General features: G+C 32.8%; 1 protein-coding gene across 1 annotated transcript; it reads left to right on the top strand.

Moving 5' to 3' along the window:
• Nucleotides 1-6,974: 6,974 nt before the first annotated feature.
• LOC145065882 (uncharacterized) lies at nt 6,975-12,452 on the top strand. The gene is made up of 6 exons (XM_079012982.1): nt 6,975-7,197; nt 7,328-8,007; nt 10,964-11,032; nt 11,087-11,219; nt 11,348-11,427; nt 11,553-12,452. Exons 1-6 carry the CDS (start codon nt 6,975-6,977, stop codon nt 12,450-12,452), a joined length of 2,085 nt encoding a protein of 694 aa, XP_078869108.1.

The raw sequence follows: 12,452 nt of genomic DNA, 5'->3' as shown, positions 1-12,452 counted from the left end.
TTGGGATAAGGAAAGAATTAAACGAATGGTCCTAGCATGTATTATAATGCATAATATGATCGTTGAATATCAAAGTCGAGCGATTTACACGTACGATCCGGACGATGTTATCCCGCTTGAAGAGTTCGTACCCGGAACGAATGAGTTTTTATCACGAGTTGTTGAAATTCATAGCAGTGAAACGTATTTTAATCTTCGAGAAGATGTTGTGAATCATTTGTAGCAACTCAACATATGAACGAAGATTAGTTTTTTTTTTGCTTATGTTTTTTTTTTTAATTTAGGTTATTTGAGTTAATGTAATGTTTTTTTTATTCTAGGTTAATTAAGTAATGTATTTTGAAGTTCTGTTTTTATTTTTAATGTTTTTTTTTGTATTTTAATTAATGTAATTTGGTATTTTAAATTAATAAAAATTAATATTTACAAAAAAATTATATGATTTTTTATGTATTTTGATTTAAATTTAATTAAAAAAATGAAGTGGAGTTGTGTGTTTAGTGACAGTTATCCCATGGTTAGTGGTAGAGAATGTGATGATGATTTGACGTCAACCATTATACTGGTTAACAGTGAGATAAATGATGGTTGAAGGACAGTATATTTCTAATTTTGAAACTTTGGGATCAAAACCCAAAAAAAATTCATAGGACCATTCTTGCGTCTAGATAATATTACGACAAATACTTTTCTGTAAAAGTTCTTATACTTCTACATTGGATAAATATTTTAGTGTTTACCTCGAAATGACTAAATCCCATAAACATTTGACTTTGAATTTGTCGTAACGATCACATAAAAAGAAATACCGAATTGATAGAAGTAAGATTTTGAAACATCGGTACCATGTGGCTTCAAGATTTGATTGTGCTATTCTGGATAATGCAAAACCGAAGTACTAGAGGGGAGATAAGGCCCGGGTACAACTAGTCAACTCCGAAGATTATCCTTTTCATCCTCTTGAACCTGAATTTCTTGCTGAAAATAACATCCATAGAACCCATTGTTCGATGTATGTGCAATTGGAGGAGCGAAACTGGATTGAATGGGTTCACGATTAACAAAACCATAACCTTCTCCTCTGTTGTAATTTGGACTCCATGTGAAATCCACTGAGGCCTTTGCGGTTGAAAAGAGGTCGATTTCTTGAGGGCATCTGTTGATTGGATTCATGAGCGCAGACAGGTTGTGATCTAAACTGTTTGTTTGTTCATGATTCGTGTTCTGCTGAATCTGATCATAGGTTGTTGGAAGAAATGTCTCTGAAGGGTTGAAAATGGTGGTGGTAGCTGGCATTTTGTTCCCCTGATTATCATCTTGATTTAGATCACCGAGTGCATCAATGGCAACTTTGGCTTCCTTCATGAGCCAATCAATTGCATTGGTAGCTCGATCATACCCTAGCCGATCTTGCACATCGTAAAACTGAATTGCAGTGTTAGGTGATAGTCGAATGCGTCTCTCTTTCGTGCGACTTGTGGTGCTGACCTTGATCTGCCGGACCATTCGTCTCTCTCCTTCAAGTTGTACAGCCTTTTCTCTTTCTTTATTGTGCCTCATCTCTATACCTTTTAAATCATACACATTCTATGCGGTTTCTTTAAGTAGATATCAAATGTATCGTTTCTTTTGCACACAGTACGTGAGCGTCACTGTGCATGATGCTAAAAACATGCATGTACGACAGAAAATTAATCATGGGTGTTTTTTAGTTTCCTGAAATGATTGCAGGATACCCTACCTGACATTAATTACGAGCAACTGTTACCTTAAAGGTGTGTGGCCTCTATTGGTTTCTTTGAGGGATAGAGGGGGTACTGATTCAGATGCACAGTGTTCATGAACGAACTCATGCATGAGTGTGTCAGTTTAATAAGGAGGGCAGCGTTTCCTTGTCCAGTGGGAGTATGTATGGTATGGTTTGGAGGTACAAGGTTTTTGTCATGAATAGATTTTTGGATTATTAATAAGAAAATCAAGATGACCTAACAATGTACATTATTTATTGGGAAATCAGTTAACTTTTATTTATTTGTTTATGAAAATAAAGAATTCTTTTTTTTTTATCTTGGATAGAGTTAATGACTAAAAAGGATAACAAATTTTAGTTTTTATATATATTTATGTAATTTTTTTATTTTCATACATGTTAGGTTAGTAAATTTGTTTAACCTGTTAAAATAGATAATATTACTAATTATTACCAATGATTTAAATCAATAACGAACATAAATAAGTTACTAATCAAACGAATATGGAAAAATATAGTTGTCTAAATATGAATAAAACCAAAAGTTCATTACCCATTAAATTCGTTAACCGAAAAAAATTAATGTTTGTAAATTACAATACTGATGTGCATATATTTTAATTTTAGAAATAACTTATGGCTTTTGGAAATCGATTTAGACATTTTTGATAAATTAAAATCCTTGTGTTTATATATTGACTTAGAAATTAATGTTTATAAATTATTATATAATTAATAATATTATGTTCCTATAATAAAAAACAATATATATATATATATATATATATATATATATATATATATAAGAATGAGTTCTATGGAAAACAAATAACTAGGGCAACATCTACCGGAACCAATAATCAAATGACACGTGTCCATTTCTTTCATCACAAGTAATGTATTGTGGAAGTGATGTGTTGTCATGTTTCATTGGTTCAAATATGTGTTGCCCTAATCATTCATTTTCCATATAACTCTTCCATATATATATATATATATATATATATATATATATATATATATATATATATATATATATATATATATATATATATATATATATATATATATATATATATATAGAGTCAAGATCAAATAAGAAGGAAATTTTTGGTAGGAAGGTAACAAGTTTTTTTTTCTACATATTTTTTTCGCGAACAAACAAAAAGAATCATTAAATGATTCATTTGTAAGATGATTCACAAGAAAAAATTCTCAAAAAAACATCTCGATGATTCATTTATACAATAATTTTGTTGTTATTTACTAAAATTGTCACAAAAGTGAATTTTTTCATAATTTACTTAAAATTGAATCATAAAGATGTTTTTTGGGAATTTTTTCTTGTAAATCATCTTACAAATGAATCATCTAGTGATTCATTTCTTTTGTTCGTCAAAAAAATATGTAGAAAAAAAAACTTCTTATTTTCCTACCAAAAAAATTTTCTTACCGGATCTATATCCTATATATATATATATATATATATATATATATATATATATATATATATATATATATATATATATATATATATATATATATCATCCCTAATAAACAAAGAATTTTTTTGCCACATGACATGCTCTCCTTTAATTTGACAAATATCAATTTGTGGTAATTATGATTTAATTGTTTTTCCACATGTTGGGTTTTCATATTTTATTAAATTTCATTTAATAATTTAATATAAGAATTGAAATAAATATCATAACAAATGGATATCAATTTTATTAATAAGCTTATCTTCTAATTTCAAAAATTCTAAATTAAGGTTTACTGGTTTTTTTCTTTATTTATTTAAATTATTTGTTTAAATTTAAAAGATAAAAAACATTTTAATTTTAATAATTCATTAATTTTCTTATTTTGTTATAAATTCAAAGTTCTTAATTATTTAGACCTTCATATTTAACTTTTTATAGAACAACTTATAGTGTTACATGTATGAAGCGGAGAATGATTTAGATATTAGAACTTGCAACTTCTTTAAAATAGGTCCAAAATAAAATTTTATTAAATAAATAAATAAATTATAAATTAGATAACAATATAATAAAATAATAACAAAAATAAATAGTAATGAAATGAAAATAAAGTCAAAATGAAATTTACCAAGTAAAATATGATTACCATGAAAAGGGGGTCAAACTCGACAACATGAAAAAGAAAACGTGTTTAATATTGATATTTGACTAAATAAAAAAGTAGGAATAAAATGATATATATCACTATAAGAAAACGGAGTATCATAGTTGACAAAATCAGTCTCCGATAGTTAATAATTGGTCTCTAATGAGAATCAAGGATGTGTTTAGCTAGTCTCCAAGACCTAGTCTTTGACGGTCGATTTTTTTATATATCTAGAACTGAAAATTAGTCTCTAATACATCAAAATATTGAATACTTAAAATCAGTATTTGTTAATATCTCATTCAGTCTATAATTTATTTTTTTCAAACCCGTGATTTTATATTATATCAGTCCCTGATAGTATCTTTTAGGCACTGAATATCAGTCATTTATGATATATCATTCAGTCTTTAATGTGTCATTGAAATCTCTATTTTATGTTGATCTTTGAAGAACTAAATATTAATCTTTAATACAATCATGTCTAATCTCCAATATATTTCCTTCGGTCCCTAACCTGATTTTCCAATGATTGAATATCAGTCTCAGACACAATGACATTCGGTCTCTAACCTAATTTTTCAAGAATTGGATATTAGTCTCAAACGCAATGCCATTCAGTCCTCCCTGATCTGATTTTTATATTGTTGAATATCAGTTTAGGATATAATGTCATTCAGTTGCTAATACTCGACTAGCAAAAATGAACTTCAAATTTTATACCTTCAAATCGAAACATTAACATTCAACTTGAAAAATAAATATTAATATTCGACTAGCAAAATGAAGAATCATATTTGATTTCAAAGTATTGAAACTAAATCAAAAAAATAAAAATATTAAAGTCTAATTTGGTGGGTGGGTTATTTTCTTGGCTTTATGATTTCGTTATACATCTAGGCAATTTCTTGTTTTTTTACCTCAATTTCTTCATGATCCCTCTAAATCTCTTCTTTCATCTCCTCGTAGATTTCATAACTAGTACCCTACAAAGCAACAATAACCAAGTTCTCAACTAATTAAACATCAAGTATTATCATTAAATTAATAACAATATACTTTCAACTTGAATAAACAACTATAAAAAAAATTAATAGCAAGATACTTTCAACTTTAAAAAAAAGATATAAACAATTGAAAACAACAATAAGCATGGCTGCAAAACAATAAACCGAATATGCGACTATTACCATATCATTCGACTCTTCCTATTCCAGCATTATACTTTCAATACTTTTCTTACTAACACATCGTATTATACATAATTAAGACCAATAAGCAATGTTACACATTAATAAAACTAGTATGTGGCAACTAACATATTTAATATCCACCAAACTGTACATGTAAATTCGAAGAAATACCTTGACAAATCTTATACACATGGAAAACAAATAAATTAGTTTCTCCTACTTAATATACTCCTAAATCCTCTGTCATATATGTTATCGAAACCATCATTATTTATAAAATATTATGTGAACTAGGAGTGTTCTAGAATTAACATAATGCAATTATCAAACAGTTTAATATGTAAACTAAACTAAGATCCAAACAAAACTTGGAGATATATGTAGGAATGAGATTTAAGACAAAAAATCTTCAAAGAAAATCTGAACTAAATTTAATTGAGATGTTGATTTGAAAAGGCAACCAAACTTGGTGAACATAAATCAAGAGAAACAAAATGTAAACTTAAAATTCTAAAACGATGAACGGCATAAACTACACTATTTTTTGTACATAGATTATTTTCTTCTATCTTTTGCATTTCTCTTTCCGTCCATATTTGATTCATGTGTTCCATTTCCTTTTTCTTTTTTTTTAGGTTATGAACAAGACTGAAGGTTGTGCTCCAATATCACTGATTACATCCATTAAGCTTCTTCATCACATGCTTGCATCCATGTTTTCATTTTGAAAATTTTGATTTTTAATAAAGGGTTGAATTTGTATATTGCAGCCATGGTCGAAACCCCTAGAAAAACTACAAATAAAGAGGTCAGATTATGACTCTATGTTGATGTTACTTTCATTCTTGATTTTTAATAAAGGGTTGGATTTATTTATTGCTTGTTATGTGTATTGCAACCATGGTTTGAAACCCTAGAATAACTACAAATAAAGAGACTGGATTATTGTGTGAAAATTTAGTATAAATATTTATATATTTACTAACTTTGGATATATATAAATACATAAATATGTTGTATATATAATTAACACTAAGTGGGTTTGTGTTCTGCTCTGTGAGAACTTCGAAACTATATATTATATGTCCAAAATGGAGTATATGTGAAAGAGATATCGATACTTAAAGATGGATATTTGAGAATAAATTTAGCAAAAGAGATGAATGTGGGAATAAGTCCCACATTGGTAGAAAGACCAAACTCAACAAGGTTTAAAAGCTTGGATGCATGAAAGGCTTACAAGCTTGTGTCTATAATTTTACTACAATTCCTAACCACGCGCAGGGGGTGAAAATCTTGGATTTCGTATACCAAAAACACCGAACTTGTGCATAGGTGCGACCTGCGGACACGAATGCAGCTCCGAAAACTCAGGCTCGCACTACCCTTGTTTTGCTAAATTTGACAATTTTGGTCCTTATATGAATTCTGTAACGGATGCATTCAATGCACAATCAATTCATTAATATCGAATTGATTTGTTTCCGTTACGTTTCAACTATAAAAGGAGACCTCTACCATCTCATTTGACACACGAATGAAAATACTCTTCTTCCTCATCCTTCTCTTTACACATGCTTCCGGATACTCTTTTAGGTAAGTGGGAATATCCAGCAGTACACATACTGTTAAGGTTGTTGTACCCTTGGAGCAGACGGCATATCTGTTTAAGAGAATCGAGTCTAACTCGAGCCTTAGCCACCTCGTTTGCTACTAATCTTTTTCATACATGAATCTTGAAAGAAGATAAATGAAGTCCTTACACCAACAGTCTTAAACAAATTTCTTCTTTGTTCTAAATCTTTTGTTTTTCTGTTTTCTGTTCTTTTATTCTAAATCGATTGTCTGTCGATTTTTTTTCCTGTAATCAATTTAATTGTAGTGTCGACTCTTTCAGAATGACTGGAACTCTCGTTGCTATTGGAAATCCTGCTGCCGGTGATACCCCAGCTGTGAACCCAAATGTATCGGTTCCAAACATCATGGCTAATCATGTTGAGAGACCTGAAAAAATTTCTAGCCTGATCTTCAAGAGGTGCTATCTTCAAGAGGTGGCAGCAGAAGATGTTATTCTACTTGACCACCTTGAACCTGGATCGGTTCCTAACAGAAACTGCTCTTGTAATTGTTGAGGGGCAGGTTGATGCTCAATCTGGCAATGTAGTGGATGCATGGAAGCATTCATAATTTATGTGTTGCAACTATCTGTTGAATGGGCTAACTGATACACTTTAAAATGTTTATTGTAAAGTTGCAACTGCTAAGGAACTATGGGAGTCTTTGGAAAGGAAGTATAAGACAGAAGATGATGGTACCAAGAAACATGTTGTTGCTAAGTTCTTGGAATACAAAATGGTTTACTCAAAATCTTTTATGATTCAAGTACAAGACCTTCAGGTCATCATACATGATAACAATGAAGAAGGGATGGATCTTAATGAGTCATTCCAAGTTGCTTCAATGGTTGAAAAGCTTCCTCCTGGTTGGATAGACTTCAAAAACTACCTTAAGCATAAGCGAACTGAGATTTTTGTAGAGGAACTGGTGGTGCGTCTTCGCATTGAAGAAGACAATCGAATTGCCTTGAAAAAAGGCAGTGAAGTTGAATCTTCTAAGGTTCATACGGTGGAAGTTGGTCAAACTTCCAAGAGCAAAAGCAAGGGACCTCACAAGGGGAAAGCAAAGGGAAAAAACCTAGGCCCCAAGGCAGGAACTTTCAAGAACAAGTTAAAGTGCTACAAAAGTGTCCAGCCGGGTCACAAGGCTTTGGAGTGCCCGCAACCTAAGCGGGAAAACCGTCAAGCAAGCATGGTGAATGATAACATACAGTTGGTGGCCATGATAACTGATCTCACGGATATGGTTTCTGAAGTGAATCTCATGAATACAAATTCAAAGGAGTGGTGGATTGACACGGGGGCTAATCATCATGTGTGTCTGTCACACCCCCGAACCAGACGGCGGAAACGTCCGGGGGCTGTCGTGACTCAATTGAATACCATAACATTGAATATATGAAACATAACAACATTCGTCACCATGCATTAATATAGTACAACCAGTAGCGTTTACATGTCATACATTGTTTAAACATTACATTCCCAAAAATAAATTGTTCGATTCGTACATAATCAAACTGCAAGCCATCACCGAATATGTTTTCCTTTGGTTCACTGGTTCCCTGAGAATACAAGTATTTTGAAAAACGTCAACATAAGAAATGTTGGTGAGTTCATAAGTAGTGTTTTAAATTCCAATGTTTTGTATTGTTTGAAAACCGCCAGAAAATCCGATATTTTCTGAAATGAAAAGCCTTCGAAAATGTTTGTGAAGATCCATAGGTATGCTTGTTTGTTTCTATACTTAAAAAAAAATTGTTCGTTAAAATTGTATGCATTTCAAATCTGTATGTATTGAAAACCCTAGGAAAACCCGATGTTTTCCTAATTCCTTGAATTACATGAAGTTACATTGAAACCATTGCATAGCGTATAGTGTCAGTCCCAGGCGACGTTGGATTATTTTTGAGCATGATTAATTACTACAAACCCGCATTACACAAACGCCCAGTTTATAGCTATACTAACGATCCCGAAGGCGTCGTCCGTACTAATCACGTTATCCAGCCGCCCTGACTACGTGTCGTCCCACATCCGAAGAGAAAGAGGGCACGAAGACCTCGATGACTCTAATAGCCGGTTGGGGATAAAATGTGTACGAGGGGTCCCCGACCCGCCTCGCAAAATGTAGACTTTACTAGCAATACCAAAGGACCCTTGGGGACCAGTAGTATACAAGCCATTGAAAGTCCCTCTACGTCGTGCCAAGTCGGTGAAACCCAACACTTCGTAGAAAAAAATGTCTTCGGGCCTTAAGATCAGGTCATTGGGCTAGCTAGGCCCAACAAACAAGATTTTACACTTTTGGGGCCCAAAGATGGTGCGTAGACGTCTGTGCACACTCGCATGTAAATTGAGTTCCCAAACGTTATTTGTATGAATCGTAGTGTCGTCGTGTTAGTAGTTTCGGATTTTCATTGGTTCGAGACCGAACCAATTCGTTTCACAACGATTTTGGTATTGTAGTGTATTGTATTTCGCCGATAGTCGCGGTACCATGGTTTGTTTGATTACATGTATTGAAATAGCCTTGGAAGTTTTCTGTTTCAGCCCCTCATTGTTCGTAAAATTTACTTTTTTCAACCCTTTAGTTAAATACTTTCCGGTTTGGTCCTTAAATCAATTTTCTTGACATTTTAACACCAAAAATTATTGAAATTGATATTTTTCAGCATATTTTTCATAGAAAACAGTTTAAGTCCCTGAAATTTCAGTTTCCTCGGTTATAACCCTTCTTTTTCGCAATTTTGACAATTTTGGCCCCAATTGTAAAATTTTTGCAACTTTGGTCCTTTTTAATTTAAAAAGCATTTTAAACCTTTGAAAAGGACTTGGATCACTTATGGTCCACTGTTTTACAGAAAATCACAGTTTTGGCCCTCCAAAACAGAAAAATTCGCATAATGGGCCTCATTGGGCCGAAAATGTCATTTTTTAGCCCATTAAGCTTGAAATTTATGTTTTTAATCCTCTAAATGAGTAAATTTCCAGAAATTGTTTTATTGAAACTGTTTTGACACACTTCATCCATCAGAATTCGTGATATGTCAATTTGGGCCCTTAATTTTGTATTTTTCACATTTTAGGCCCAAAATTTGTGTTTTTCACCCAAAGAAAATTGTTACTAAACCACTTAACCATTTTTCTTGAAACACTTTGTATTTAGAAATATATTTGAAGCTAAAATCATTTAACACAAGATATATCTCGGTTTTGAGGGGTTTTATGGCTAGATCCAACATTATAACACACAAATGCATACATATAAGCATGGAAATCATACAAGGCATACAAAACACATATAGATCTACATAAAAACAGAAAATAGGGGGTATGAAGCTCACCTTGGGTGTGGTTTCGGTTTTTGGAAGAAAAGATGGAGGAAAACTTGATGATTTTTGGCCTTAGCACCTTTCCTTGGTAGATCTCGAGTTTGAGATGGTTCTAGGGTGCAAGATCACGATTTTTGCATAGATTAGGAAAGGATTTTGATAACAAAAAGAATCTAAACCATAGATCCAAGCATAATCTTACCTTAGATGATGATTAACTTGCAAGATCCTCTTGAAAGCCCCTAATTTTCGAGATTTTTGGAGAGGAGAGGGAGGGATGTTCTTGAGTGTTCTTGAGAGGGTTTTGAGAGATTTTTGTGGTGTGTGTGTGTGCTTGTGGCCGAGAGTGAGAGAGAAGAGAAGAAGAAATGACTTTTGAAGTGATATGCATGGAGATATGGACTAAGGTGCATGGAAACATGTTGGGTAATAATGAGGTGGCAAGCAAATAGTCAACTCTTCCATTTCTCCTTGGGCTTGGGCCTTGGGCCGAGAATTTGAAAGGGAAAAGAAAATTTTGGGCTTTTTCCCTTAAGCCCAAAATTAGAGTTAGTTAGGGTGTGTTTTATACCTAAAAGAATGTAGTATGATTTTTCCATTTTTTTGTTGAACTAGTTTAGGGTATTCATGGATCAAAGCTTTCAATTCATTTCATTCTAGGCCCAATATGGCCCAAAATGTTGAAATAAATTAGATGTGGGTCCAATTAGAGCCCATTTAGGGTTCTAAACCCAAGATAGTCAAATTGGAAGTTTATTGGTCCATTAGGTCCAATAATGAAGTTCTAGTCCAAAATGGACCTAAACAAGGACTTCTAAGGTTCCCAATTGCTTGATGACTATTTGTAGTACTTGCATGATGTATTTGATTGAAGTTTTTGATTCACATTAGCTTGAATGTATAGATTACATGACTCAAAATTTCCAGTTGTGACAGTGTCATGATAAGAGTGTTCTCAACACCTACAAGGAAGTTGAATATGGTGAAAAGCTCTACATGGGAAATGTAGCTACCATGGATATCAAAGGTGTTGGTGATGTCATTCTAAAAATGACTTAGGGAAAAGATGTGAAGCTTAGGGATGTTTTGTATGTTCTTGAACTTCGTAAGAATCTAGTGTCGGGTGGTTTGTTAAACCAATTTGGTTTTAAGCTAGTGTTTGAGTTGGACAACTTTGTTTTGTCCAAAAATGGTATGTTTATGGAAAAAGGATATGCCTTGAATGACATGTTTAATCTGAGGAAGAAGAGATGGAACTCAGAAGAAGAAAGAGGGCTAGAGTTGAAAAATCATTTGGTGATGATTTTTACACCTATATAGTGGAAAGTGAACCTAAAACCTACCAAGAAGCAGTTACTTCTTCTGAGGGACCTAAATGGAAAGAAGCCATCAAAAATGAGGTAGAATCTATCTTACAAAATCATACGTGGGAACTAGTGGACCTACCCCAGGTAGCAAGCCACTAGGTTACCGCTGGATTTTTAAGAGAAAGATGAAACCTGATGGCAGTATTGATAAATAAAAGACAAGACTAGTAATCAAAGGTTATAGACAAAAGGAAGGTCTAGATTACTTTGATACGTATTCACCGGTAACACGGATAACATCCATTAGATTAGTTCTTGCCATTGATGATATGCTTATCATTGGTAGTGATGACAAGATAATAAGATCTACGCAGGATATGTTGAAATCCAGGTTCGACATGAAAGATATGGGTTTAACAGATGTGATTCTTGGAGTCAAGATCATAAGAACCCAAAGTGGTTTGATTTCACATCAAACATACTATGTGGATAAGATTCTTGAAAATTTTGCTAAGGGAGATACTAGCATAGCTAGGACTCCAATTGACACCAGTCAATATCTACGTAAAAATAAACGTGATAGTGTTAATCAAGTGGAATATTCAAGAATTATTAGCAGTCTGATGTATCTAATGAGTTGTACCAGACCTGACTTGGCATATGTTGTGAGTAGACTAAGTAGATACACTAGTAAACCCAGTTATGAACACTGGAAGAGTATTACTAGGTTACTAAGGTATGTAAGATACACGCGAGAATATGGACTGCATTATGGCAGATATCCAGCAGTTATCAAAGGATACACATATGCAAATTGGATATCTGACATAAAAGATTCCAGATCTATAAGTGGATATGTGTTTACACTTGGAGATGCTGTTGTAGCCTTGAAATCATCCAAGCAAACAGTTATATCTAGATCTACGATGGAATATGAATTTATTGCCTTAGATATTTGTGCTGAAGAGGCGGAGTGGCTACGTCAATTTGTAGAGGACATTCCCGAATGGCCTAAGCCGGTAACGGCTATATGTATACATTGTGATAATCAATCGGCAATTTATAGAGCTCAAAGTACAGTGTACAATGGGAAATCAAGGCACATTAGACATAGATAA

Source organism: Lactuca serriola, chromosome 1, assembly GCF_051521515.1.
Source record: "Lactuca serriola cultivar US96UC23 chromosome 1, Lser_US96UC23_V15, whole genome shotgun sequence".
Classification (NCBI taxonomy): Eukaryota; Viridiplantae; Streptophyta; class Magnoliopsida; order Asterales; family Asteraceae; genus Lactuca; species Lactuca serriola.
This window is presented reverse-complemented; position numbering and strand designations above follow the sequence as displayed.

What these genes read in the sequence shown, in the direction of transcription:
- LOC145065882 (XM_079012982.1), top strand. Translation starts at nt 6,975, where the DNA reads ATGACTGGAACTCTCGTTGCTATTGGAAATCCTGCTGCCGGTGATACC. An exon ending in ACACGGGGGCTAATCATCAT is followed by an intron (nt 8,008 to 10,963) that starts GTGTGTCTGTCA and finishes CAGTTGTGACAG; the next exon opens with TGTCATGATAAGAGTGTTCT. An exon ending in AAAAGCTCTACATGGGAAAT is followed by an intron (nt 11,033 to 11,086) that starts GTAGCTACCATG and finishes AAAATGACTTAG; the next exon opens with GGAAAAGATGTGAAGCTTAG.